The 26,422-nt window shown below is 51.1% G+C and overlaps 1 protein-coding gene across 3 annotated transcripts; it reads left to right on the top strand.

Annotated features, from left to right (window-relative positions):
- The first annotated feature begins 96 nt into the window (after positions 1–96).
- URB2 (URB2 ribosome biogenesis homolog) lies at positions 97–26,422 on the top strand. 3 transcript variants are annotated; one of them, XM_082854255.1, is made up of 10 exons: positions 97–240; positions 2,129–2,267; positions 3,617–3,793; positions 5,512–8,812; positions 12,730–12,890; positions 14,478–14,588; positions 16,378–16,620; positions 19,221–19,308; positions 20,998–21,137; positions 25,256–26,422. In XM_082854255.1, exons 2-10 carry the CDS (start codon positions 2,142–2,144, stop codon positions 25,451–25,453), a joined length of 4,545 nt encoding a protein of 1,514 aa, XP_082710381.1. In that variant the 5' UTR covers positions 97–240; positions 2,129–2,141; the 3' UTR covers positions 25,454–26,422. The 3 variants fall into 3 exon arrangements, with proteins under 3 accessions (XP_082710381.1, XP_082710383.1, XP_082710382.1); XM_082854257.1 differs by lacking the exons at positions 16,378–16,620; positions 19,221–19,308 and having other exon boundaries at positions 25,256–25,324; XM_082854256.1 differs by lacking the exons at positions 97–240; positions 2,129–2,267; positions 3,617–3,793 and adding an exon at positions 4,884–4,970.

The raw sequence follows: 26,422 nt of genomic DNA, 5'->3' as shown, positions 1-26,422 counted from the left end.
CGCCCGGTCCAGCACCGCCCCGCAGCTCCCAGCGCAGCCGGAGTCCGGAGGAAGGAGCGCGATCCCCCACGTGGTGGCCCCGGAGTCGGTCCCGCCGGTGCTGCGGCCGTTCGTCCCTGCGCGGTCCCCATCCGGGGCTGGCCGCCGGGAGAGCTCCCCACCCGGTCACTGCCCTCCGCCCCGCCCGCCGCCCCTCACGGCGGGGTCTGCGTGAGTTCCTCACCTGGGGGCGGCCTGCAGGTGAGCCCCCTCCCAGCCGACCCTTCGCCCCGCCCGCGGTCCTTCCCAGGTGACCAGGTCCCTCCAGGTGAGCTCCCTACCTGGGCATGGCCCTCCCACGCTGGCTTGCTCCTCCGGCGGCCGCTCGCCTCGCTCCTGGCTGCTCGCTTCCTTCTGTTCCGCAGGGTTTAGCGTGGCCGCGCGAGGACGGACGGGGCTTTGCGGTCCGCACCGGGCTTCCCACGCCCGCTCGCAGGGATCGCTGCGGGCACCGAGGGCCCAAGGTTGACAGATCCGGGAGGGTGTATGGGGCGTCTTTGTAGCCAGTTCTGCAGATACTTTTAAAGTACTTTGTAGCTGTCGCCATGGCTGTATAACATTGAATTTAGAAGTTAAATTAGTAGCTGTTGAATGGATATTGGACGTTTCGACAAAGAGGAAGACTGACAGCATTTGACTGTTCTGGCCTCTGAAATAGTGAAGGGTACCGTGCTGAACCTGTCTTTCATCCGATGTTCGCTCATTCCCTGTAAAGATCCCTATTGAGAATTAGCTCTGAAGGTAGGTCTGTAGGATTTCAGACCCCTTAGATTTTAAAAATCCAGCGATCCAGTTCTCAGAATAGCAAATTGTTTTGGTTTGACAGTATTTAAATTGGAATCACGGGGCTGCGATCTTTTCTCGGTATTTCATTGGCACTATTTTGTTATTTACGATAATTTTATTTCAGTATTAAGTGTCATGAAAAACTTTCTCCCTTGAGGAACTGACTTGTTTACTTTTATGTAATGAAAATGACTTAACCTGATATGTTCTCCCCTTTTTACTTTGGCTTTTAGGAAACTCTAAGCTACATTTACCTCAGTTTTATAGGATTATAGGTGGTTGGTATGTTTGTGTTCCTTCTTTATTCATAATTGTATCCTTCCAGCGTTAATCATGTAACTATATTCTGTAGAGTCTTAGAAGCAGTGTGTGTTGGTAAGTTTATGAAGTTACTGTTGCAGCTGAAAAAACATTCTATCTGTTGGGACTGGGTTTATACTATATTTCTTTTGTATATATTTCTTTTGTATAAGAATATACTATATATTCTTTTGTACTTGTACTATTTCCAAATACTGCTTATTTATCTTTTCTTTTTTAAAGATGATGTTGGGGGGTAGGAGTTTATTAATTAATTAATTATTGCTGTGTTGGGTCTTCGTTTCTGTGCGAGGGCTTTCTCTAGTTGAGGCGAGCGGGGGCCACTCTTCATCGCGGTGCGCGGGCCTCTCACTATCGCGGCCCCTTTTGTTGCGGAGCACAGGCTCTAGATGCGCAGGCTCAGTAGTTGTGGCTCACGGGCCTAGTTGCTCCGCGGCATGTGGGATCCTCCCAGACCAGGGCTCGAACCCGTGTCCCCTGCATTAGCTGGCAGATTCTCAACGACTGCGCCACCAGGGAAGCCCTATTTATCTTTTTAAACTGTTCAGTGGGGTGGGTCCTAGTATATACTCTATAGTATGTATTAGAATATTTTTGCAGAAAAAACTCTTTCAGTCTAAAACCATGTGTGAACGAATCTTTTCACAAGTAGTTTGAACACTTTGGGTTTTGTTCCATTGAATTCCTGCGCACTGACCTCTGAGGATGTGATGTTTGATCACAGCAGGAATACTTGTATGTGTGTGTGTAATCCATTGTCTGTTTGAATTTCCTCCAAGAAACTCATGGACTCAAGCATCTTATGTATAAACTTCTGCCCAACAGTGTTTAATTCATTAGAAAAATATTTTTAAAGGAGTATAAGTTATGTAGACAATAAGGTACATAGTGTTCATTTTCTGCTGCCTATTAAGTTTGACCTTAATATTCTGGTCCTTTATATTAAAAAAATATAAATTTTTTCCATTGCTTTAAATTGTAGGTAAAGCACAGCAATGGCCGCTGTTTATTCTGGCATTTCTCTAAAACTTAAAAGCAAGACAACTTCCTGGGAAGATAAACTAAAACTAGCGCACTTTGCGTGGATTTCCCATCAGTGTGTTCTTCCAAATAAAGAACAAGTAAGTTTAATGTGAAAGTTACATTTCTACAACCTAAACTAATGATCACTTATGTAAATTGCATATTGACATTTAGTTAAAATTTAAAAAGATTAAAGGTTGGGGAAGGGAAACATGGTTAGAAAGTTAAAAGTCCTATCAGTGAGATAAAGTAAGTAGTTAGGTATTACATTAACAAAGTTTTTCTGTTACAAAACCTCAGCATTTCGTTTATGTTTGGAAACATCTCTTATATACTGAATTAACTATGTGCATCAGTGAGCAAATTAGGATTTAGGTTACAGAAGTTAAGTTCTGAGTCTGTTGGCAGCTTCATTTGTTTGTAAATCCTAAGTGATGCTCCATAAGCAATTCTTGTTGGTGCTTTGTTAAACGTCTTTGGAACTTGATGAATCGAAGGCTGGAAGTAGGGAAGCTTTAGCATTTGTAGTAAACTGAGGGGAAATAGATTAGAAACCGATAGATTAGAAACAGATTAGGAACCAAGAAAGACATAGCTCTTTGTTAACATTTCTCAAGCTTATCTGACTAAGAAAAGCAGTTAATACAGTGGAGACACCGGGATGATGAGCTCATGCAGTTAGATACTCATTTGCTAGTATTAAGCAGCACAAAATGTGTCAGGTGGATTACAGCCATTGAAATGATGAGGTCCAGTATGTAGAGCACTAGCAGAGCTAGTCGTTTCTAAATCTGGCTGCACCTGAGAATCATTTTGGCTGCTTGACCTGGCAGCCGTGGCAGGCAATTTCATCAAGGTTTCCACTACCCTTCTCCAGAGAGAGTTTTTTCCTTTTAGCGTTTGTCACTATTCGTGTTGTTATTGACAGTTCTGGTGTCCTGAGCTGAAGCCTCACCACTTTTCCTTGTGTTTATGAATAAGGAAACACGTCACAATAATGGAAACTGTTTATGTCCAGCCCTCCTTTTAATACAGCACTTCTGAATCATTTCATGGAAGACTCTCTGTCTTCTGAACAGGGTAAATAGGTTTCGGGATGAAGCTGCAGTTAACTCGGGAAGCCAGGACACAAACCCTGGTCTTCTGACTCTGCATTTTTGCTTTTGTGTGTCATTTCTTTTGTGGACATTCTGAGCAATTGTTGTTGTGATTTTAACTTGTAAAACTTGGAAGCAATTAGTTAGAAGAAACCGGTTTCTCTTGAAACTTTTTATTGGCCCCAGATGAAGACACACTTAGTTTTTTTGATTGATTCTTTAATAATAAATATTTTAAGACACCAAAATGTAATATAATGTTACCAAAGATAAGTTTTAAAGGAGAGTTTTTCCCCCCAGGCAATTGTATTTGGTTATTCGTTTATTTTTAAAGTATATTCCAAATTCAGGTATTACTTGATTGGGCACGACAGTCGTTGGTTGCGTTTTATAAGAAAAAACTTGAACTGAAGGAAGACATTGTCGAAAGGCTTTGGATCTATATGGATAACATTCTACATAGCAGAAAATTGCAGAATCTCCTCAAGAATGGAAAGACAATTAACCTTCAGATTTCCCTCCTCAAGGTAATTAACAGTTTCCTGTGTTATCCTATAAGTGTTGCACGTATCTCTATTGATTTCCTGTTAATGCTGGAGGCTTATTTGTCTTACGGTTAATGATATGAAGATACAGACAATATCAAAGTAGGGGAGGAGAAAGAAATAATATTTTTAGAGTTATAATAACGACTGATATTTATTGAATGCATATTGTATGCTCTACACCGTGCTAAGCACTTTATATTATGAAAAGCTTAGAACTTTTTCGTAAAGTGGTTAATTACCTTTTTAGTTGGAAAAGGTAGCCAGCAAATGATGCTACTTTATGACTCTTTTTTTCACCTTTCTGCTGGACTGGAGGGAGGTCAAAGGCCAAAATCTGGATGAGAATTTCCTCAAAGGTTTTTGGCTCCGTGATTTTGAAGTCTCAGGTCGGGATTATAAACTTCATTGTCAGTATTGAGTATTTTGAAATACTGTGAGAATAGCCGGTGACAATAAAAAGCACGAATAAGGAGTACTGAGCGTTGGCCAGGTAACCTGCCGAAAGTCACACAGAAAGTAAGTGGCAGAGCTGGGATTTGAACCTCCATCTGTCTGATGGCAAAGCCTGCGCTCTACGCTGCAGCCTCACCCACACGAGCGTGTGCGCAGGAGAAAAGCAGTAGAGGCTGGGAACAGAAGAATTAAATGGTTGATGCCTGATGGTTCGTAGGCTTTAGTGGTTCTTGAAATTATGCTCTAAATTGTGTCACTTTTTAAAATGATAGACCAGTGGTCACCAAAGTGGGTTATTCTGAATGGTTCTTTGGGAGTGTGGGAAGAAAATCTTACATCTCTATATGTTTTTTAAAAAGTCACTTTAATTTCTATGTATGCTTTATAATTATATAAGATACTAGTGCTATAGTGCATACGTATAATTTATAACCTTATCAGGTATAAGTGTGGAAAAAGTTGTATAATCAGAAAAATTTGGAGATCACTGTAGTAAGTGTGCTGGCATTTAAGTATGTGATATCTTTGTTTCGGCTTTTCCAGAGCCAGCAGTTACTCGGATGGAGATAAACACACCTGTGTCCTTGGGCTACTGCTAACTTAACACCTAGGATAAATTTGATTCTCAGATGCCGTAAGGCTGGGAGCAAGTCACTTAGCCTATAAGTGAACTTTGGAACCTGTCTGGCCCTCATAATTTCTGGTGCTTGTGAATTTCAGAATTTTGGAAGCAATAGACTGTGGGTTTGCTGTATGTTAAGTAGTAGCTGGCAGCGTTTACTTTCCTCTTTTAAGAATGCCTTTTGCTTTGGCTTTTTAAATACAAACAGTATGACTGATTATAAAAATGTGTTTTGGCCCACAGGATCATAACCCAAGGCCGCTGTCCATCTACCTGTAGCATCTAAGTTGAATTATAGGTTTAGGATCTAAGAAAAAGTGAAATCTTAGGAGTTTAAGCCTTATAAAACTCTGCTCTTTAAAAAGGGACAGCAAATTTACAAAGGCACTGAGCCCCTTCCCAAGTTTATACTGGTAGCAGATGGATGTGTGTAGGAGTTAAGACAGGTCCTCTGCCTTCCTTTGGTGCGCTAAGGAAATGCCAAGTTCATTTAGATGTGCGAATCTGGGCATTTCTCTCATTCAGATGAGGGCAAGGAGTGAGTTCACTGATTGTGTTGTATTTTTTGTGTGTACGTGTGGGTTTAGGGTCAGTGATGAGTTTTCTCTTTCTTAATGGTCAGATCATCAATGAGAGAATGGCCGAGTTTGCTCTCTTGGGATCTCAGAGGAGCATCTGTGTTGTGCTGAGCTGCTGCCAGGGTATCCTCTCGACACCCGCCCTTGCTGTCATCTACACGGCCAGGCAGGAGCTGACGGTCGACCTGCTGAGCCAGCTGTGCTGGTTGGCCTGTAGGCAGCCGGGAGCCGTGATGCCCCAGTTGTTCGAGGTTCTTCACCTGACCCTCGGCCTTTACCTCTCGATTCAGCGGCAGCAGGTCAACCCGAGACGCACCTTTGGGGAGGTGACCACACACTTGCTCCAGCCCTGCCTGGTCCTGAGACACTTACTCTTAGCAGGCACGTGGACCCAGGCTGGCCAGGGCCTGCTGCGGCCGGCGCTAGGCCGGGACATTAGGAGTCAGATCGAGGCCGTGCTTCGAGGTGGAGCTTTTCAGGCTGAGCTGCTCCCTTCCTACAAAGAGGAGCTCTTGGACCAGCAGCAAGGTGACACGAAGATGGGGGCCATGAAGAATCTCCTAGCGCCCCTGGGCACCGTGACGGCCAGGCTGGTGGATGCCGGCTACTGTGAACCGTCCCTTCAGGCTGCTGTGGTGGCCAACTCCGTGGCCCTGCTGTACAAGCTCTTTGTAGATTCTTACCTCAAGGAGGGGAACCAGCTGCTCTGCTTCAAGGTGCTCCCTCCGCTGTTCGGTTGCTTAAGGATTTCCCACCTGCGGGAGGAGCAGCTGCAAGCCCTGTGTGCGTCTGACTGGACCGTGGAACTCCTGGCCTTGGAACAGCTGCTAAATTCGGTGGCCAGTAGTACTATCTACAACATTGCCACTGACCGGATTCGGCACGGGGAGACTCAGTTCCGCTTCTACCGCCGTCTGGCCGAGACGCTGCTAAACCACCCACAGGCCCCCGTGCCAGCCTGGTTCCGCTGCCTCAAGGCTTTGCTGTCTCTGAATCATTTGATTCTGGAGCCAGACCTGGACGACCTGTTGGCTTCAGCTTGGATCGACGCAGAAGTCGCAGAGTCGCGGACCCAGAAAGCCCAGGAGGCGCTGATCGGTACACTCTTCCAGACGTTCGCCAAGCTCCGGCAGGTGCCCCGCTTGTTCGGGGAGGTGCTGGGCGTGATCTGTCGCCCCGCGGCCGAAGCGCTCAGGCTGCCCGTGCTGTCTGCGGGCCCCGCTGCTGTGCTCCGCGAGTGCCTCCCGGATCTGCCCCCGAGCCAGGTCCTGGACGCCTGGGCCCTCATCCTGGAGAGCTTCCAGTCTCTGGTCCTGCCTGATTTGCAGGGTGACATGGACATGGCCCTGAAGTCGCTGTCACTGAGCTCGCTGCTGCACTGCGTCATGGTCCACGCGCGGAGCCTGGATGGCGACTCGCCCCTGCCCCTGGTCAGGCGCACGCGGCGCACCATGGACGAGACGCTGCGGGGCCTCGTGAAGCCCCTGCTGGACCTCCTCTGCAAGCCACAGCCCTCGGTGCCCGAGCCCTGGCGACAGAGGGTCGGTGACTCTGCACTCCTGCTCGCCCACACCTGGGCCCAGGTGGACACTGTGCTGGGCTTGAGCTGCGACCCGTATCGCTCTGAGCCCGGGGCCCTCGCGGGCACCGCCCCGGAGCCCTCGAGCCTCCCCCCGCTGCTCCCGGGCGTGGAGGCCAGGCAGTGGAAGGAGATAGAGGAGTTTGCGGCTCAGTCCGACTCCCTCGGCAGGTACTGCTTGGAGCAGCTCCACCTGCAGAGGATGAAAAACACCTTGCTGCAAGTGAGCGTCCAGTCTGAAGAAGCCCTCCTTGCTCTGAGGCGCGATGCCGCCTACATCCTGGGCTCCGGGAGAGCGAGCCTGACCCGGGGGACGACGGCCTCCTGGGACGGCCAGGTGGGGACAGTGAGTGCGCTCACCTACCCCGTCGCCCACTGGCACTTGGTCGTGTCCAATCTCACGATCTTAGCATCCTATCTTTGTCCAGACGACCTGCAGTACCTGGCTGACATCCTGCTGAGAACTTTGCCAACGAGCAAAGCCCAGGAAGGCCCGGCGGAGGAGGAGCCAGACATCACACTTGAAGAAATATCGAAGGCCGTCCTTCACAGCCCTCTCCTCCCCGAAATGCAGTCCCTCCACTCTGCGCTCTTACTGCGTGTGACTGCGAGCTGCGCTGGCATCCTGTGTGCTGGCGCCCAGGGGGGCCCTGCTCTTCTCCGCCAGCAGCTGCCCTGGCTTTTTGAAGGGGATTATGCTTTATGCGGGGAAAGCAGATTTCCAAAGGTCGGATCGGAAGGTGTAGAGCCAAGGGGAGAAATCGCCCAAAACTTACTCTCCTTGGCCAGGGGTGACTCCCCCGTCCAGCTGGAGGGAGAGCAGCTGGAGAGCATTCTTTGGCTTTTGGAGGTTCTTTCTGCTCTGCAGCTGGACAGCCTCCCGCCCCCCTGCCACGTGCACTGTGTTCTCCTGCTGCTGTCCCTGGCCGGCACCGTGCTGGGCAGTTCTTGCTCCCCCTCGCTGACCCTCAGGTTCTTGATGACGTGCTACCGGCTTCTCGGTTACCTGCAGAGAGGGAAGAGCGCCCAGTCGGTGCTCAGGGTCATGTACGTTAGCGATATCTTTGAGATCACGCTGACCTCCTTGTTCAAAGCCAGTAGGAGGTTTCTTGTGGACATGGATGACCCCTCTTGGCTGGAATTCCTCCAGGTGGTGGGGACGTTCTTAGAACAGCCACTGCAGGTGCTCCTCCAGAGGAAGCTCAGCCCGGAGCTCAATTTGGGGAAAATCCTTGCGTTCCTCTCGAGTTCCCAGCTGCGCCCTGAAGCAGCTCCAGGCACACGGTCGGAAGATCAGACACCTCTGGGCCAGCAGCTCCTTCTGGTGTCCTTAACCAAGCTGTGCCAGGTGCTGGGGCCTTTGGTCAAGGAGCAGGAGCAGCACGAGGCCCTGGAAGCACCGCGTGAGCTGTTGCAGGCGGCCGTGGTACAGGCGGGGGCCGTGCTCCAGCTCTGCGCCGCCCGCGGGGCCCGGGGCCGCCGCCTCCCACCGCCCGTCCTCTCGTCGGTCGCCTCGCTCTTGGAGGCCGATGTGGCCCTGTGCTCTGGGCACGGCGGGACGGACCATGTGCTGCTGCCCCATGCCGCCCTCTACCAGGCTGTCTACTCTCAGATCCTGTCGGAGTTGCCGGCTCTAGCAGGAGACACCCCATCTCTCCAGGCAGCTGTGCAGTTTTTGACTCTGTTCTTTTCAGCCCCAGAACTGCACCCCCAGAAGGAGTCTGTGTTTACCTCTGTGTTTCAATCTGTGAGAAAAGTCCTTGCAGGTGAGACGTTTTCTCTTGAGCTAGTTCTGTACCGTAGAGCTTTTGGTGAGAGGTCGCTAAGCGGCAGCCAGGTGAGTTGCTCCCCGTCTCCTTTTTGGAGCAGGTCTGCATTTCCGAAGGTACCACACGATGACCTGGGAGAAACTCTCCCTCCCTGGAGTTCGTTTCTGGTGTCTGCCTTCTCTGCACCTGTAAGCAGTTACCTTCACAGGTGTTTTACCTGCTTTTTAGACAGACAGCAGCCTTCTAGGTATATTGTTTTGCACTTCAGTTTTTCACTTACTTTGGAGATTGTTCTAGGTTATAGTTTTGAACCACGCTTCTCTGTTTTAGCCTTTTTCTGTCCTGGCCGCAGAGGTCAACATAGATAGTTTCATCTTTATTCATAGGCCTTTCAGTATCAGATCTTCAGCGCCGTCAGTGGACTTCAGAAAGATAAAATCTGCCAACTTTTCAAAACTCCAAGTGACTTAATTTATAGGGAACCTCGTAAAATTCCTTGAGGGCAGGACATCGTCCCGCAGGTCTCAGAGTGGTGCCGGGCGTCGTGGGGCTGTGGGTGCTGAGTGGACAGAGGCTCAGCCTGTGATGTCATCACAGTGTTGTAGTCGGATGTCACCCTCGCAGGCCAGCTAATCAGGACTGAAAACCCAGCCGGTGTCTTCATTCTCTCCAGCAGGACAGTCACTACCTGCTGTCCCCGAGGTCAGAGGTTGGCAGGCTAGGGTCCGTCCCTAACTTGAGCTCATCAAGGTGGCACTGTTCCCAGTGGGCGTGGGTCCATTTTCTTCTCATTTGGTTGGTACTGAGGTGGAGGCTAGTTAGGGTAGGCCTCTGAGGTGGGGCTGGGGAGTCTGCCAGCCTAGCCCAGCCATCACAGCACACACAGGTGTTCTCTGGGCCCTGTAGGAAGCAAGGCCGCCTGGGCCAAGGCCAGGGCTGGGGTGCTGTAACCTGAAGGACACTCTGCTGCCCCCCTTTCTGATCTGCCCTGGTTGTGGATTGACTGAAAGGCTTCGGTCTCACGGGTTCTGTCTCACCCTGTCAGCTGCTGTCTTAGGGAATGGTGTCACCTTAGTAACGGGGGCTGAAATTCAGTCCTCTGTTAACACTGGTTAGAGCATTCTAAACGAACGTCCTAAGGTATGGCCCCCGGTGGTCCGAAGCTCTGACCCTCCTGCCCCTTCGTTAGACAGAATGCAGTGTTCCCCTTTATCCCTGCAACCCCCTGCAGAACGCAGTGTCCGCCTTTATCCCTGCAATGGAGGTGGCCCCTAAGTCCTAACTGTGTGTCCTTGGACTGGTGGTACCTTTGGCTTTGGGGGCAGAGCCGCGGTCGGGAGTGAGGCCAGCCACCCCACTGCTTCCCCAGATTGCAGGCCTGAGCACTGCCCCAGGGCCCAGGCCTCAGGCACCTGAGCTGCTAGACTGGGCCTAGAGAAGGGACCAGGGTGGTGGGAGGTCTGGAGCAAAGGCCAAGGGGGGAGTGGCCCAAGGCTTTGGGCTGGGAGAGGGAGGGTTAAGGTGACCACCTGGGTCCTCGGGGGTGGTTCAGGTAGGTTTCAGCTCAGAAAAATGAGCATTTTTAAGAAATGCTCTCTGACAGGAGAATCAGCTGCCTCAGTTCGATTATAAGAACCCATCCGTTTTAAAAACGCTTCATGTACATGTGGAACTGTGTCCTCTGGCGATGGATGAGCTGCTGATTTTGCCTTGTCTAATTCAGTAAACAGGCGTTCACACAAGTTACCTGAGTCACGGGGTGAGGAAAGGCTCTGAAATTACCAGAGCGGTGGATTGTGCAGGCAGGCGAGGCCTCCGCCATGGCAGGTGGGTGACGGGAGGGCGGGGAAGGTGGCAGTGCTGACACTCAGCCTCCCAGGGATGGGAGTCTGCGGTGCCCTTTCTTTGATTTGCCAACCGCAAGAGTTGGTGCTGTTCTACCCATTTCACGGATGAGCAAATTGAGGCCCAGAGAGGTCCTGCATCCAGGATCTTAGAGTTTGTGGAACACTTGGACCTAGATGTTCTCTCTCGAAGCCTTGGTCCCGCCCGCCCCCCGTAAGCAAAGACTGGGGCGTAGGAGTGTCTTCTGCAGTGTGGGATAGTCTGCTGGCTGGAACGGGGCTGGAAAGTTACTCTGGAGTCAGATTGTAAAGGGCCTTGAACTCCCTAACCGTGGGCTCTCTGATGAAACCTGGGGACACTGGGTTTACTTCAGAAGGCTGTCCTGCATGAAGTGGGAACAACTGGGTGACTGCAGCGGGCAGTCCCCACAAGCTTGGGGTTCTTTCCATCTCTTCAACATCCCCGTCGGTGTTAAAGCACCACCCCACCCCTGTGCCCCTATTGATTTTATAAAAGAATATAAGCAAAGTAGAAAAAGTATAAAGAAAGTGCCGGTCACCTGTCTCTCATGGTCCAGAGACAAGCCCAGCTGAACATCATCTTCCTCCTCATTCTCTCGGGCTTTTCTCCGGGCTGGGTGCAGGGCACAGGTGCCGTGGGCAGGGCACAGGTGCCGGGTGCAGGGCACAGGTGCCATGGGCAGGGCACAGGTGCCGGGTGCAGGGCACAGGTGCCGCGGGCAGGGCACAGGTGTGTGGGCAGGGCACAGGTGCCGCGGGCAGGGCACAGGTGCCGGGTGCAGGGCACAGGTGCTGTGGGCAGGGCACAGGTGGCACAGGTACTGTGGGCAGGGCACAGGTGCCGGGTGCAGGGCACAGGTGCGTGGGCAGGGCACAGGTGCGTGGGCAGGGCACAGGTGCCGCGGGCAGGGCACAGGTGCCGGGTGCAGGGCACAGGTGCCGTGGGCAGGGCACAGGTGGCACAGGTACTGTGGGCAGGGCACAGGTGCCGGGTGCAGGGCACAGGTGCGTGGGCAGGGCACAGGTGCCGTGGGCAGGGCACAGGTGCCGTGGGCAGGGCACAGGTGGCACAGGTACTGCGGGCAGGGCACAGGTACTGTGGGCAAGGCACATGTGCCGCGGGCAGGGCACCGGTGCTGTGGGCAGGGCACACGTGCCGCGGGCAGGGCACGGGTACCACGGGCAGGGCACAGGTGCCGGGTGCAGGGCACATGTGCCGCGGGCAGGGCACCGGTGCCGCGGGCAGGGCACACGTGCCGCGGGCAGGGCACAAGTACCGCGGGCAGGGCACAGGTGCCGGGTGCAGTGCACAGGTGCCGTGGGCAGGGCACAGGTGCCGGGTGCAGGGCACAGGTGCCATGGGCAGGGTACAGGTGCTGCAGGCAGGGCACAGGTGCTGCAGGCAGGGTACAGGTACTGCGGGCAGGGCACAGGTACTGCAGGCAGGGCACAGGTACTGCAGGCAGGGTACAGGTACTGCGGGCAGGGCACAGGTGCCAGGTGCAGTGCACAGGTGCCATGGGCAGGGTACAGGTGCTGCAGGCAGGGCACAGGTGCTGCAGGCAGGGTACAGGTACTGCGGGCAGGGCACAGGTACTGCAGGCAGGGTATAGGTACTGCAGGCAGGGCACAGGTGCCATGGGCAGGGCACAGGTGCCGGGTGCAGGGCACAGGTGCCGGGTGCAGGGCACAGGTGCGTGGGCAGGGCACAGGTGCCGTGGGCAGGGCACAGGTGATGGGTGCAGGGCGCAGGTGCCATGGGCAGGGTAGAGGTGCTGCAGGCAGGGTACAGGTGCTGCGGGCAGGGTACAGGTACTGCGGGCAGGGCACAGGTACTGCAGGCAGGGTACAGGTACTGCATGCAGGGCACAGGTGCCATGGGCAGGGCACAGGTGCTGGGTGTGAGGGGGTGGTGTCATGCTGTGCATGTGCCCTGCAGTGTTGACCTGCACCGTGACCGTTCCTGCGTCCCTGAGATGCTGACCTTTAGCAGCTATGCACCATTTCACCTGCCCCTGGTCTATCACAGCAGTTTTGTTTTCCTCGCAGATCCTGCAATTCCAGTTCAGGTAGTTGAGGAGATAGAGCCTCATTTGGGAGCCTTGTTCACCCAAATGTTAGAGGTTGGGACGACAGAGGACTTCCGGATGGCCCTGCAGAGTATCCTCCAGGGACTGGACGTCAGTAACACGTGGAGAGCAGATCTGCAGGTGGGTTGCTCCTATCTCTCTTGCGCGGCAGCGCGTAAGTGATATGGGCTTCAACGGGAAAAGTTACTTGCAATACGGTGTCAGTGCTGAAACTAAACAAACGTGCAAAGTCAATCCGTACTTGTATACTGACCCATAAAGTTCCATTCACATCCATTGTGTGAGACCTCTCACATCGTACTTCTGCTTTTACTTGGTTTGGTCACATAGCCTGGGTCCCATTTGAGGCTCTTTCAGGGTGACGAGCTGCCCTTTGGTCCTTAGCCCCCTAGTCTGTCTGGTAGTTGCTAACGAAGCCCCTCACTCCCACTAGGCCTGTGTGTCTGGGAGGCTCTGCGCGGAGCTGATATGCTCGAGTTTGGTCCCCTGAACGGCCCTGAGTGCCGGACCGGCCAGAAGCTGTCCCTGCTCGCACAGGCAGAGGAAGGCTGGGAGCTCACTGTCGGCCCAGGGTGGCGGCCCAGGCCTTTTGGTTCTGAGCTTTCTCTGCCGTATGAGTGGCTTCTTGACTGCTGGTAATACTTGGCACCCAGGAGCTGGGTTTTGCTTTGGGTGGGAGGAGAGCTGGAGAGAGCAGATTGGGGGCAGCAGGGAGGACTTACATCTCCTCTGTGTGAACACGAGGCCCATCTCTGCTGCCACCCTCCTCCCTCTGGAAGTTTTCACCGTGCGTGTGCAGCACGATGGGCTCAGCTTTGAGAAGGCCTCTGGGCTTCCCTTCAGCAAGCCAGGGGAGACAAACCATAAACTTCTACGTCAGCCCGTCAGATGGTCAGAGGAGAGTCGTGGAGGAGGTGAGGCTGAGCTGAGGTCAGAGGTGGAGAGGCTTTGGGTGGGGCTGGGGGGCGTTGCTATGGAGACAGGGAGGGGATAGTACGTGCACAGCGCAGTGAGCGCAGGTGAGTGCCAGGAGATGGGGGGATGGGGGCGCCAGCCAGCAGACCCTCAGTGGGGAGACACACGGAGCTCGGGCCGGGTGGGGGTGGGTTGTGGTCAGAGGGAGCAAAGGGCAGAAGCCAGGATTTCGTGGTGTGGGCTCTGCAGCATTAGGGGCAGGAGGAAGGGGCCGATGGATGAAGCGGATGCTGAGAGATGCCCAGCACGGGTCACTGAGTCCCTTCCCCTCCCTTCCCATGGTCGGAAACCGTCACCTGTCATCCCGGCACCTGGTCTACTTGTCGCATGTTGTCCGTGTTTCCTTTCACCCCTAGGCACGTGCGGTTCTCGCGGGTGAGTTACAGCGGCCTCCTCTTCTGACGCCACCTTGACGAGACGGGCCTCTGATAAGATCGCCGTGGCCTCCTGTGTTTCACTGTCCTGGCACGTTTACGTGTTCGGTTTAGTGAGATGCTACAGAGAAGGCCCTTCCTTTGCCGCAGTCTGCTCACCTTGTTCATTTCTTCCCGCAGGTGACGTGAAGGGCACCATGCTCAGCACTTGACCCAAGCTGGGTCTCGTCCCTGCCCCAGCACAGGGCTCTAACGGGCTCTGCTTTGTCACAGCACCAGTGACCAGCCTGCTTCCCGAGCTGGGCTTCCCGAGAGAGCTGGTTCCTCCTACTGCTGAGTGTTTTCCCTTGTCCCCTAGGCTGTTTTGTCGGCTGTGACGTTGGTCAAGTTGCTCTTGAACTGCCCATTTGGTGGTGAGAAGGCCAGTTTGTTCTGGCGTGCGTGCCCACAGATGGTCATGGCTCTAATGGTGAGTACCTCTGGGTTGTGCGTCCCCCTGCCCCTGCCTTTCACGTGCAGACGGGGCGGCGCTTCTGCTTCTGTCACGTTCTGGTTTTATTATGCAGAGTGTGTTTCCGGGGCCATGTCCTGAAGACGGCTGTAACCACATTGCTTTTCTGTCTGGGTGTCCAGGCAGCACCTCTGTCTGGTTGCACACGTAGTGTCATCAGTAGATGTGATGTGAAGGCCCTTGGGCGTCAGAAAGCATCGTGGTCCGTAATGGAAGGAACATGGTGCCCACAGGAGGCTTCCATTTAAATTAGGTGACAGGAGAAGGAGTCCCGGGCCTCTGTGTCCACACGACATTCTGTGGGCAGTTTAGTGCATTCATTCGCGTGTAGGAATATGTGTGTTTAAGTGACGATTCAGTGAGGAAAAAAATGGGTCTAGACTAGGATAGTAATGTTGCAGATAGACGATTGTTAATCCCATGCAGACGTTAAATTTTGGTACATGTGAACATACACAGTAGTCACATGACTTTTTGTTTCATTAGAACAAAAGCCTGGTTCCGGCGGGCGCTGTCTGTGTTCCTGCTCTCAAAAGAGTCTGGTGTCAAAAAAAAAAGAAAGTGGAGGGGGGGCTTCCCTGGTGGCACAGTGGTTGAGGGTCCACCTGCCAATGCAGGGGACACAGGTTCGTGCCCCGGTCTGGGAAGATCCCACGTGCCGCGGAGCAGCTGGGCCCGTGAGCCGTGGCCGCTGAGCCTGCGCGTCTGGAGCCTGTGCTCCGCAACGGGAGAGGCCACAACAGTGAGAGGCCCACGTACCGCAAAGAAAAAAAAAAAAAAAATGTCTGGTGTCAGTATTCCCAGACTTGGGTTCGGAAGAGCAGTGCCTATTTGACCATCATTATCAACCCTGATTATAGCTTGTGCTACGTGAGAGCATTGCCTTGGGTTAGCATATTCTCAGGGCAAAAGGGTCTAGAGAATAGACATTGCTTTCTTCTCTGATCTTTTGTTTTGTTGCTTTGTTGTTTCCCTGGGAATCTGCATTAGTGGACGAAGCCCATTTGTACTTAGGTGTATGTAGGGGGAACATCAGGAAGAAGGGGGGGAGGGGGGAACAGGGCCCAGGGCAGTGCCTGGTCAGTGTTGGCCGAGCGCATAGTAGGGCCACGTGGATATAAACACCAGGCTAGGCGTTTAGGTCACTCTAAAGGGGATAGCACAGCGTCAGCACAGCCAGGGCACCCAGGAAAGATGATCACTGTGAGAGGCCCCAGACGGCCTCAGCTGGGGTGCTGTTTACAGCTGGCCGTGTGAGGAGGGCTGTCACAGGTGGGCTCGCGCAGGGTACCCAGGTAAGACTTCGGGCCACCCCTCAACTTCAGTCTCTGCTCTGTATTCTTTAGAACAATAATTGACTGTCTTGAACTAGAGCTGTCCTTTATGAAATGTAACAGATGGAGTTGAATTATAGACATTTTAGAACAAGGATCTTTTTGGGAGAATATTGTTATGTGTGTGATGTGAAGTTTTTTTATTCTGAGAAAGTAGATGAATCAACTCTTCTATGAGAAATTACTTCTCTTCGTGGTAGGTGCATCCGTCAGAGGGTGTGGACCGAGACGGCCACGTCCCTCGTAGGTGCCGCCCAGGGGGTTGAACGCTGGTCTCCTTGTCTCTCTGAACTGCCCAGTGACCACTCGGGTCACTTTGGGGTCTGGACGTCCTTCCCTCGGTCATTTTGGGTTTGGGGCTGTTTCTCCGGAGAATCGCCTTCATCTTCTGTCCCTCGTTCCTCGCCCTGTAGCTGCAGACCCGAGAGGCTTGTCGGGAACAGCCCGTGGCGCCGGCACTGGTCGGGCCTGTCTTGGACGTCCTGGCTGCGCTGCTGAGGCAGGGGGAGGGGGCCATCGGCAACCCGCACCACGTTGGCCTGGCCTTCGGCGTCCTGCTGGCCGTGCCCTTGGACGCCCTGAGGCCCCCCGAGTATGGGCGCATCTTCCCGCGGGTCCACAACGTGCTCTTCTCAATCCTGCAGTGTCACCCGAAGGTGAGGAGGACAGGGCGCCCGCTGGGCAGGGAAACGCATCCTTGAGAAGAGCGGCGGCGTGGGAAGAACAGTGGTTTGCGGAACAAACTTCTGGCTTCGAGTAATTTCTAGGGCCCAGGTGGCTTCTCAAGCAGAGAAGTGTGTGACCTTCACGTCAGGCTGTGTTGGACCTGACACTTCGAACATACCTGTGTCCTGGGTGTTTCTGGAAGCCCATTAGAAATTATTCTGTTTTTGCAGATCATATATTTAAATGTCACTCACTGGCGTAGATCTCTCGGGTTTATAATTCAGTTGCATGTAGGGAGTGAGCCATCCTGAGTTCCGGTTTTACAGTGTGCTGCTTTTTAAATAAAATGAGACTAGGAGCAAACGCCCCGTAGAAGAGATTCCAGTTTAGCCACCATTTATTGAACGTTTGCTGTGTGTCTCCTTTCACCCCTACAGCAAGTCTGTGTAGTCGGTGGCAATCCCATTTCATTGGTAGAGAAACCGACGCTCAGAGCTGCTGAATGATTTGGCCAGTGTCACCCAGCTGAGTCTGAATTTTAGCTACAAGACTGGATTTCCTTGGCTGGTGTTCATTTGTGCCTCTGCTCTACGTGGGAAGCGTGGGAACTTATAAATAGGACAGATACACATATACGTAGTCACGTTCAAATATTTTTTAAGTGTTTTGATGTTCTAAGGTTGGAGACCTGCCAGCAGTGCAGTTTTTAAAAAATTTATTCTCTGGTGAACTAAGCATTCCATCCAGTGTCCTCCCCACTTAAGAATCGCCTTGGGCCCTGCCTATCTTGGGAGGCTCTTTGTTGTTAGATCTCTGCTGATTCTTAGATTTTTGTGTGACCGTAGAATGTAAATGCAACACCAATCAATTACAAACCGACACCGCAGATCTTGCAAAAGATTCAGGATTTCATGCAGTTGAGGAAAGTGACGTTGGAAAACTGTGTGCATCTCCTGCAAAACCAGTGAGGAATGACCATTGAGCAGAATTAGACCATTCAATGAAAGGAGAGAATTGACAAGGATAATGACACGGTATTGCAGTAAAGAAAGATGTGACTTACGACGGCAGCTCACACTCACTGCCCGCGGGGCAGACTCAGGGGAGCGGGGCCCACGCGTTGGGCCGTGTGGGCGGTGGATGGGGGTTGATAGGGGTCCGGCTGGAATCGGCTTGGGTAAATGTGCAGGGAGCAGCACAGAGTGAGCCCAGCCAGGGTCCCCAGCAGGGCGATCCGCAGCTGGTGCCATTCTGAGCTCTTGACGTGTTTTAACTTATTTAACCCTCACGACAGCCTGTTATTATCCTCACTTTGCAAATGAGGAAACAGGCACAGAAAAGGTTCAGTGTTCTGTCCGGGATTGCGTATTAAGCCAGGGTGTGAACTCAGATGGGCTGGCCCTGGATTTGTGTGCATTTAATCCCTGTGATAGCAGAGGAGGAAGACGGGGCCTCTGGAAATGTGATGACGCCCTGCAATTCTTTGGCAGAAATGACCTCTTTCTGAACATGTTGCTGAAGCTGATAACTTGACATAAAGAATGTGTTGTTATGCTCTCCAGACTTTGCTTGGATAAACTGTACCAAAGAAAAGAGTCCCGACACTTGATTCACTCCTCGTTCACCCTGAGCCTTAGAGCAGTGCCGCCCAGTAGAACTTCTCCTGGGCCGGGCGTGTTCCGTATCTGCACCACCCAGCACAGGAACCGTTGGCCACACGTGTCTTGACTACGTAAAATGTGTAATTGTATGACTAGGAACTGAATTTTAACATTAATTAATTAACATTTCAGTGGCCACATGTGGCTCATGGCTGCCTTATTGGACAGTGCATTGCTTTGATCATGATCTCAGGACGGTTGAGTGTAAAAGAAGCCTGTTTGGGCTTCCCTGGTGGCGCAGTGGTTGAGAGTCCGCCTGCCGATGCAGGGGACGTGGGTTTGTGCCCCGGTCCGGGAGGATCCCACATGCCGCGGAGCGGCTGGGCCCGTGAGCCATGGCTGCTGAGCCTGCGCGTCCGGAGCCTGTGCTGCACAACGGGAGAGGCCACAACAGTGAGAGGCCCGCGTACCGCAAAAAAAAAAAAAAAAAGAAGAAGAAGCCTGTTTTATAACTTTCATATCATTTTTCAAGATAAAGTCCCAGCCAGACCTTTTCATTGCTAAAAAATGAGAAGTTTTGTTTCTCATTTTAAATGGATTTGCTTTATGTAATCTTTTTCTCAAGTGGCAATTATACTTGAATACACTGGCTACTGTACGTTTTGTTATTTATTTCTACCCATTTCCAGAAGGCACCACTAACAGAGTAGAAGACAGATTCAGCAAAGTCGAAACTAGGATTGCTGCATTAGATTCCTAAAGTTATGCAGCATGGAAGCCCCACCCCGAACCATGAAAACAGATGTAAAAGAGTTAAGTAAGTAGGGTGAGCATTTCCCTAGAAAATCCTGGCAAAAAGGAGTTGCCACACTGTTTTGAGTGTCCTGATAGGTAAGGTTAAGAAGGAGATAAATATGAACTCCTCTAAAGTAGATCTTGAAGTAAACAGTTGCCTACATATTTTCATAGTCTTTTGTCTATCATTGCAGGTAATGCAGAAAGCCATCCCTTCTTTCTTGAACTGTTTTCATAGACTGGTGTGTTCAGTTATACGCGAAGGGCGGCAGAAAGACAAAGGTAATTCGGAGTAACAGTATCAGATACCGGTTTCAAATGTGTTTATTTTACAGGTGTCTCTGGCCACACGTTACGGAAGATAAAACCACACAGTTGAGTTTACGTAAGAGAAATATTCAGATCATCAAATGAACACGTAAACAATTTAAAAAATTTCAGACTGTGACATTTTTTAACTGTATCCACAGCAGTGAATGCATTTAACATCCCCTAATTGAAATAGTTCTTTTCTGGAGAAAAAAAGTATCTAGATTCAGGAAATATTTACTCATTTACTGGGGTTATAAAAGCATCTACGGAGCTCATAGTTTAACGGGGAGATGAAGGAGGAACGGGCAGTGGTGGAGCCACCTTATTGCTCATCTTACACGGGGGCAGAGTTCCTGCAGCTCACTGTTCCTGCTGCGTCTCAGCAAGGTTGTTTTGTTTACCAATGAAGCAAGCTGCCATATGACAATCGCATGAATTATGTGTACAGCTTGTTTTCCAGCCTGGAGGTTTGTTGATTCTTGCTAAATTTCTAATTCGGGGGAGAGTCTCATTATTTAGAAATTTGCATATTATACTGTGCATTCCAAAAGTCAAGTTCATTGACGCCTAACTTACGTGTAACAAACTGCATCTGTTTACAGTATATACTTTAATGAGTTTTTTTGTGTGTGTGTGTGGTACACGGGCTTCTCACTGCTGTGGCCTCTCCCGTTGCGGAGCACAGGCTCCGGACGCGCAGGCTCAGCGGCCATGGCTCACGGGCCCAGCCGCTCCGCGGCATGTGGGATCTTCCCGGACCGGGGCACGAACCCGCATCCCCTGCATCGGCAGGCGGACTCTCAACCACTGCGCCACCAGGGAAGCCCCTTTAATGAGTTTTGATGGGTAAATTCGTGCGGGGAAGCACCACCAACAGTCAAAACACAGAGCATTTGCATCATCCCCGAAAGAGCCCTCTTGGGGTCCAGCCCCAGCCCCAGGGAGCCACTGATGTGTTTTTTGTCGCTGTAGGCTTGTTTGCATTTTCTAGAATTTTATAAAAACGGTGTATTACTATGCTGAGTGAAAACCGGGGAGGTTGCTCTGCTGAGTTGGGGTCCCTCCCCAACTGCTGTGACAGCCTGGCTGGAGGGGGCCAGGGCGCATGTAACCTGGGTCGCGGGGACACTTCAGGCTGTTAGAATCCCTGGGAGAGGAGTGTGTAAAGGCCTGGGTGATCCTGGCACTTCCGGGTAGGAGGAACTAGGAGTCAGAAGTAAACCTGGGAAGCCAGCAAGAGGTCTAGTAATGGTAGTTGAATCTCATACCTGTCTATAAAGGGGAAATCCTAGATGATTTCTGAAACTTAACGAGGCAAAGACATAATCAGGCCATCTTATCTTTAGAATCATATTTTCCTTTCTAAATACAATAGCAATCCTAGATTTCACCCTAAAATCTTGGTTATTCTAGTCCGATCCTTAAAAATCCCATGGACTGTTGAGGATTGTAAGTGCCTTTCCTTTTGTAATATAGATCAATATTTGGACACATCCTGTCTCCCTAATTCTGTCTTCAAATTGAGCCAACGAAAGAGTCTGGGGAAAAAAAAAAAAAGGAAGGTTTGAATAATTGGGGCTATGTTGAAAGTGTAAAATTGGAAGAGTTAAAACGCACGGCTTTTGAGCTAATCGGTTTGGAAACTCTTTACTTCTGTAGGAAGCGCAGAGGACCTGCCAGTGGTGCTGGAGTGCGCCCGCCTCGTGGAAAGGATGTACAGCCACATGGCACTGCGGGCCGAGGAGTTCAGGGTGTTTTCCCCCTTTATGGTGGCCCAGTATGTGATGGAGGCGCAGAAGGTAAGCCCACAGTCCTCGGTTGCAGGGTCCCCAGCTGTGCGGCCAGCGACCCGTGGGGCCTGGCGGTCCTGTGCGGTGGCGGCTGTCCCGCGTGTGCTGCAGCCCCTGCAGGGTCCCCGTGCGGGCTGCACGAAGACACAGGGCGCTGGCGGTGCCCGGGTCGCGGGGGCTCTCAGCCACCGGTAGGTCTCTCCTTGCTCTGGCACAAACCCTGGGCCTGTTTTGCTCAGTCTCTGGGGTCATGAGGGAGGTGAAATGTTACCCCGGTCCAAGAGCAGGAGGCAGAAAGAGGGATCCTGGGGTCCCTCAGCAGCAGGGGCTCACGGGGCCGCTCTCCAACGCTCAGGCAGATGGCCTGGGGGAGATCCCGGTAGACTTGTTCAACTGGATTAAACGCTCTGGTCCCAATTAATCTGGGACCAGATTAGTATTAGTATTAGTATTAATATTAGTATTCTGGATAATTCATTCATTCTTCAACAGTGATCTCACTCTGGAGTGTCAGTGTGCTATTTTCACAGTTCCACAAGACCCCGCGTGACCTGTGTAGTAAGTTCGTTACAAGACTTCGTGTCTTACTTGTTTAAATGGAACGTCACACTCTTAAAGTAGTGTGTCCAGGTGTATTATCTGCCTCCTTGTGCAGGTATAGATACACAGTTACATCGATTATCTTGCTCTCAGTAGAATACCCCCCTTTGTAAATCTCGTAAGAATGGTGGCGAGCCACTGGTTAAATGTGTTCCATTAGAGGTGTTGGCGTTTCTCAAGGGAGGGTCGTCTGAATGGCTTCCTTAGAAGGCCTGGTGTGGCCTCAGCTTCCGTCCTGACCCCGCTTCAGGTTGTTTCCACAGCCCCGGCCCCAATCCCTCAGCCAGTGGAGATGGCCGTCACGTGGGCGGACGGTTGGCCGGGTCGGGGGGCGGGGTGTGTAGGAACTGGGGCCCCATACAAGGGCCCCTGCAGGTCGTCGTTTGAATGAGATGTGGGCTTGGGGTTTGGTTTCCTTGCAATTATTTAACATTTTTATAGAATCTTGTTGTTTCCCAAGCACTCAGGTCATTAATATGTGAGCTTTTGCTGGAATACGAGCTGGCATGATTTTCTTTTTTTAATAAATTTATTTTATTTATTTATGGCTGGTTGGGTCTTTGTTGCTGTGCACAGGCTTTCTCGAGTTGTGGTGAATGGGGGCTACTCTTCGCTGCAGTACGTGGGCTTCTCATTGTGGTGGCTTCTCTTGCTGTGGAGCACAGTCTCTAGGTACACGGGCTTCAGTAGTTGTGGCACACAGGCTCAGTAGTTGTGGCGCATGGGCTTAGTTGCTCCGCGGCATGTGGGATCGTCCCAGACCAGGGCTCAAACCCATGTCCCCTGCATTGGCAGGCGGATTCTTAACCACTGCGCCACCAGGGAAGTCGGAGCTGGCATGGTTTTTTGTTTCACTGAAGAACAAAATGAGACACGGCAATATCACTTACCCAAGGGCCAAGAGCGGAGGCTGTGATTTGAACCCTGAAGTCACTGATTATTCTTCTGAGATTTACTTTATGAAAAGTCTCTGGTTTCCCAGCCTCATTATTCGTGTCTAATTTATGCTTATCTCTTATTTTTTAATTTTAATCTTGAAGGCCAAAGGCATTGGGAATTATCTGAGGCTGTTGCGTCCCAGAATCCACTGGCAGGACAGTCTATGTTTTAACTCTTACTTGTTTTTAAAATCGTGAATGAAGGAAGTATTCCATATGTATTAGAAGCTTCTACTGAGAGAACCATAAATCTTTCTAGACCAGGAAGACATGTTGAAGTTTAATTACAGGCTGGATGGCAAGTTTTTCAGCAGCGGGCGGCGTAGGTAAAGGTCTTTCGGTGGTTGGGGCCGATGACAGTGAGACGGCCTCGGGCAGGAGGGGCAGCTGCTCCTACAGGCCTTGTTCCTTCCACGCAGAGATGTGTCACCCTGGAGACATGTCGGGGAAGTTACGGTCACTTTTATCTTCTCTTTTACCTGTAGATCAGATTTACAACTGTCCCTCTATATCAAATAGCTTAGAGTAAATAGTTTGCACTATTCCCCTGGCCTAAGGTCCTGTTAGGTTAACTTAGAGATGTTTCCATTCGTTGGCCAGTGACCGTAACGTTGTAGAGATTGACTTTTTCCCCCTGTTTTCCAAATAAGCTGTCTAACGTAAAGATGCAAAGGGGCTGTGTTGTCCTGCTACTACCGGCCTTGCTGTCCCATTCCCCCCTCCCCATGCTCCGGGCTGTACTTCATAAGGAGACACACCAGCTAAAGGGCTGTGACATTTGGACTCAGATGCCCAGTTCAGACCTCAGTGCTGCCACTGGGGAAATTACTGCGCCTCTTTTTGCCTTTGGAAACGGAATTATTTGTTTAGTGAGTGGTGATTCAGTGAATGAATGCGCAAGCCCTCACCCAGCTAGTGAGGTTAAGGACTTCTGGTTCCAGTTCGTCCGTTTTATTTTTTCTTTCCCTCTCTAATACCTTAGTATGGAATCACAGACAAGCCATTCCTCCTGTGGCCCTTGAATGTTCTTATCATCTATAAAACAGTGAAATTTAATTAACATGATCATCTGTCAGATGTTTTTTGAGCTACTGTGTGAAAATAACCATATCTGTGAACAGCAGCATCGTCTTAGGGGCAGAAACAGATCTCCTCTTTAGGACTCTGTCTCCTGGAGGTTGCCTTGGTGAATCATACTTCTCCTAGTTAATAAAATGTGTCCTCTCTGGAAGCTGCATGTCTGCAGAGAGGCATGAACTCCTAGGTCATCAGGACACTAAGGAAGAACTGGCCACATGCCAGGCCTGTCAGCCGGAACCCTGCTGCTGCTTTCTGGCCACAGCTGCCGCAGTGGGCAGACTCTGCCCTGCCCAGGTCCGGCTGAAGCCTGGGCGGCTCTGGCAGGGTGAGTAGTCCCTGCTGTCCTGGCCTCTGTGTGCACATACCAGCCTGAATCTCTGACCTGCAAAGTTGGTGCCAGTAGCCGATGTAGCCACGCCAGAGCTGGGCTGCCACTCCTCCTGCTGTGGCCCAGATTTTGGTTAACCCAGATTTTTAGGAAGGCTTGCGTCTTTGGACACAGGGACCGATTAAACCATTCTGGGGCAGTTAGGGATTTAGGGCCCATTGTGTTATTGTTGGAAGAAGTAAAAATATCTATGAAGTGGTAATTATAAGTCACGTCTGACACTGAGCCACGTGACGGGATCTATCAGGGATCCGGTTGGAGAGCGTCAGAGCCACTGCCTACCTGCCCTGCTCTGGGGGGAGGTGGCAACGTTGCCGCCCTCATCCCATAGTTAGTAGAGCTTCCAACGTGATTGGCCACGAGGAAGAATATGACACAGTGTTCAGGTGGCTCTTACCATAAGATTTTTTCTTTTCCCATAAATTTATTTATTTATTTATTTAGGCTGTGTAGGGTCTTTGTTGCTGCACAGGGGCTTTCTCTAGTTGAGGTGAGCGGGGGCTACTCTTCGTTGCGGTGTGTGGGCTTCTCATTGTGGTGGCTTCTCTTGTTATGGAGTACAGGCTCTAGGCATGTGGGCTTCAGTCGTTGTGGCATGTGGGCTCAGTAGTTGTGGCACGTGGGCTCAGTAGCTGTGGCTCGTGGGCTCTAGAGCACAGGCTCAGTAGTTGTGGCGCACGGGCTTAGTTGCTCCGCAGCATGTGGGATCTTCCTGGACCAGGGCTTGAACTTGTGTCCCCTGCATTGACAGGCGGGTTCTAAACCGTTGTGCTACCGGGGAAGTCCTACCGTAAGATTTTTTAAATCTAAGATTCAAGTTTTTAAATGCCTCTGGTAAGTGCGGAGGCATCATTCACTGAATAGCAAAGCTACCCTTGTGATTTCGTGATGTTTTACTCCATCTCAGGTCTTTGTTTCCTTGAGTTGGCCTCTGTTTCCCCCAAATATAAATTAGAAGTTTATGAGTAGTCAGTTGTTTCACTTACAAGCAAAGTGGCATTTTCAAAGGAACGTCTTTTCTCAGGTCGCTGGCAGAAGCTGGGCTCCCTTGCCAGAGCCTCAAGGGCCTGGCACCTGCCTGTTTGTGCTCACAGAGAAGTGAGTGTGTCCTCCTCTCCCAGGTCACCTTGTATCCGGCGGTGAAAGGCCTCCTGCAGGAGGGCATCTACCTCATCCTGGACCTGTGCATTGAGCCCGACATCCAGTTCCTGCGGGCCTCGCTGCAGCCGGGGGTCCGAGACGTCTTTAAGGAGCTGCATAGTGATTACGTGAAGTACCACAAGGCAAAGCACGAGGGAGAGAGAAGATACACCGTCTAAGCTGTGCACGGACGTGCACATGCCACGGCCCCAGGTCCAAGAGAGCTGGAGGAGGCAGGACTTCACATGCTTGAATTCGTGGCATTGAAACACGTGGAAAATCCTTTGGAGTTTATATAATATAATGTAATATGTATTGCGTTTTACAGTTATTTTTTCACACTATTTCTTAACACTCTTTTATGCAGTAAGTATTGCAATAGAATCCTGAAAATAGATCTTGAATTCAATAAAATTTGCCAGATCTCCCTTGTGGCCATTCCAGATGTGGTTCTTGTCTCGGTCCAGTGGTTTGGGGTCCCATCTCCCCACTAGGAGCTACGTAGAACTTGTTTTTTTCACTTCAGGTACATGGGTGTGTCATGAAGCCCAATTTAAATATCTTTGCCTTTTACATTCTTCAAGAAACATGGGACGTTTTCTGAAACACCGCTCTTCTGCCCTCCCTCGGAGCGCATCTTCCGATGGAGCTGGGCAAGTCAGGACGTGGAGACTTGGTGTCGGCTGGGGGTGTCGGCCCCTGCTGTGCGGGTGGCCGCTGGGCGGGAAGGTGCTGGGCCTGGGGCTCTTCCTTCCTGCTTCCACTTTCGGGAGTTTATTTTGGAATTTTATTTTCCTCCTTTTTTAAATTTAATTTAATATTAAGAAATACTCTTGTTTTTTTTGTATTGCCTAAGCAATATGTTTCATTGTAGCAACCTCAGAAAATAAAAGGGAAAAAATTTAAAAATACCCCCAGTCTCAGCTGCACAGACAGCCGCCGTCATCTGGGAGGGCCTTGTTTCTGTCCCTTTGCATATGTATATGTAGATGAGTATTTAAATAAATGTATATAGAGTTGCCAAATTGGATCATAAGTGCATTTTTTTGTTTGTTTTAGTTACCCAGCTTTTTTTCCTGTGTAATATTTCAATAACATCTTGGGGACATACAGATACTAGACACACTGTAATGGCTGCATAGTTGTCT

This window comes from Leucopleurus acutus (genome assembly GCF_964270905.1).
Source record: "Leucopleurus acutus genome assembly, chromosome: 14".
Taxonomy (NCBI): Eukaryota; Metazoa; Chordata; class Mammalia; order Artiodactyla; family Delphinidae; genus Leucopleurus; species Leucopleurus acutus.
This window is presented reverse-complemented; position numbering and strand designations above follow the sequence as displayed.

Excerpts from the sequence above, each read along its gene's own strand:
- URB2 (XM_082854255.1), top strand. The coding sequence starts at position 2,142 with ATGGCCGCTGTTTATTCTGGCATTTCTCTAAAACTTAAAAGCAAGACA. Across the intron at positions 3,794-5,511 it reads TTCAGATTTCCCTCCTCAAG|ATCATCAATGAGAGAATGGC; the intron begins GTAATTAACAGT and ends CTTAATGGTCAG. Across the intron at positions 19,309-20,997 it reads AGGGCGGCAGAAAGACAAAG|GAAGCGCAGAGGACCTGCCA; the intron begins GTAATTCGGAGT and ends TTACTTCTGTAG.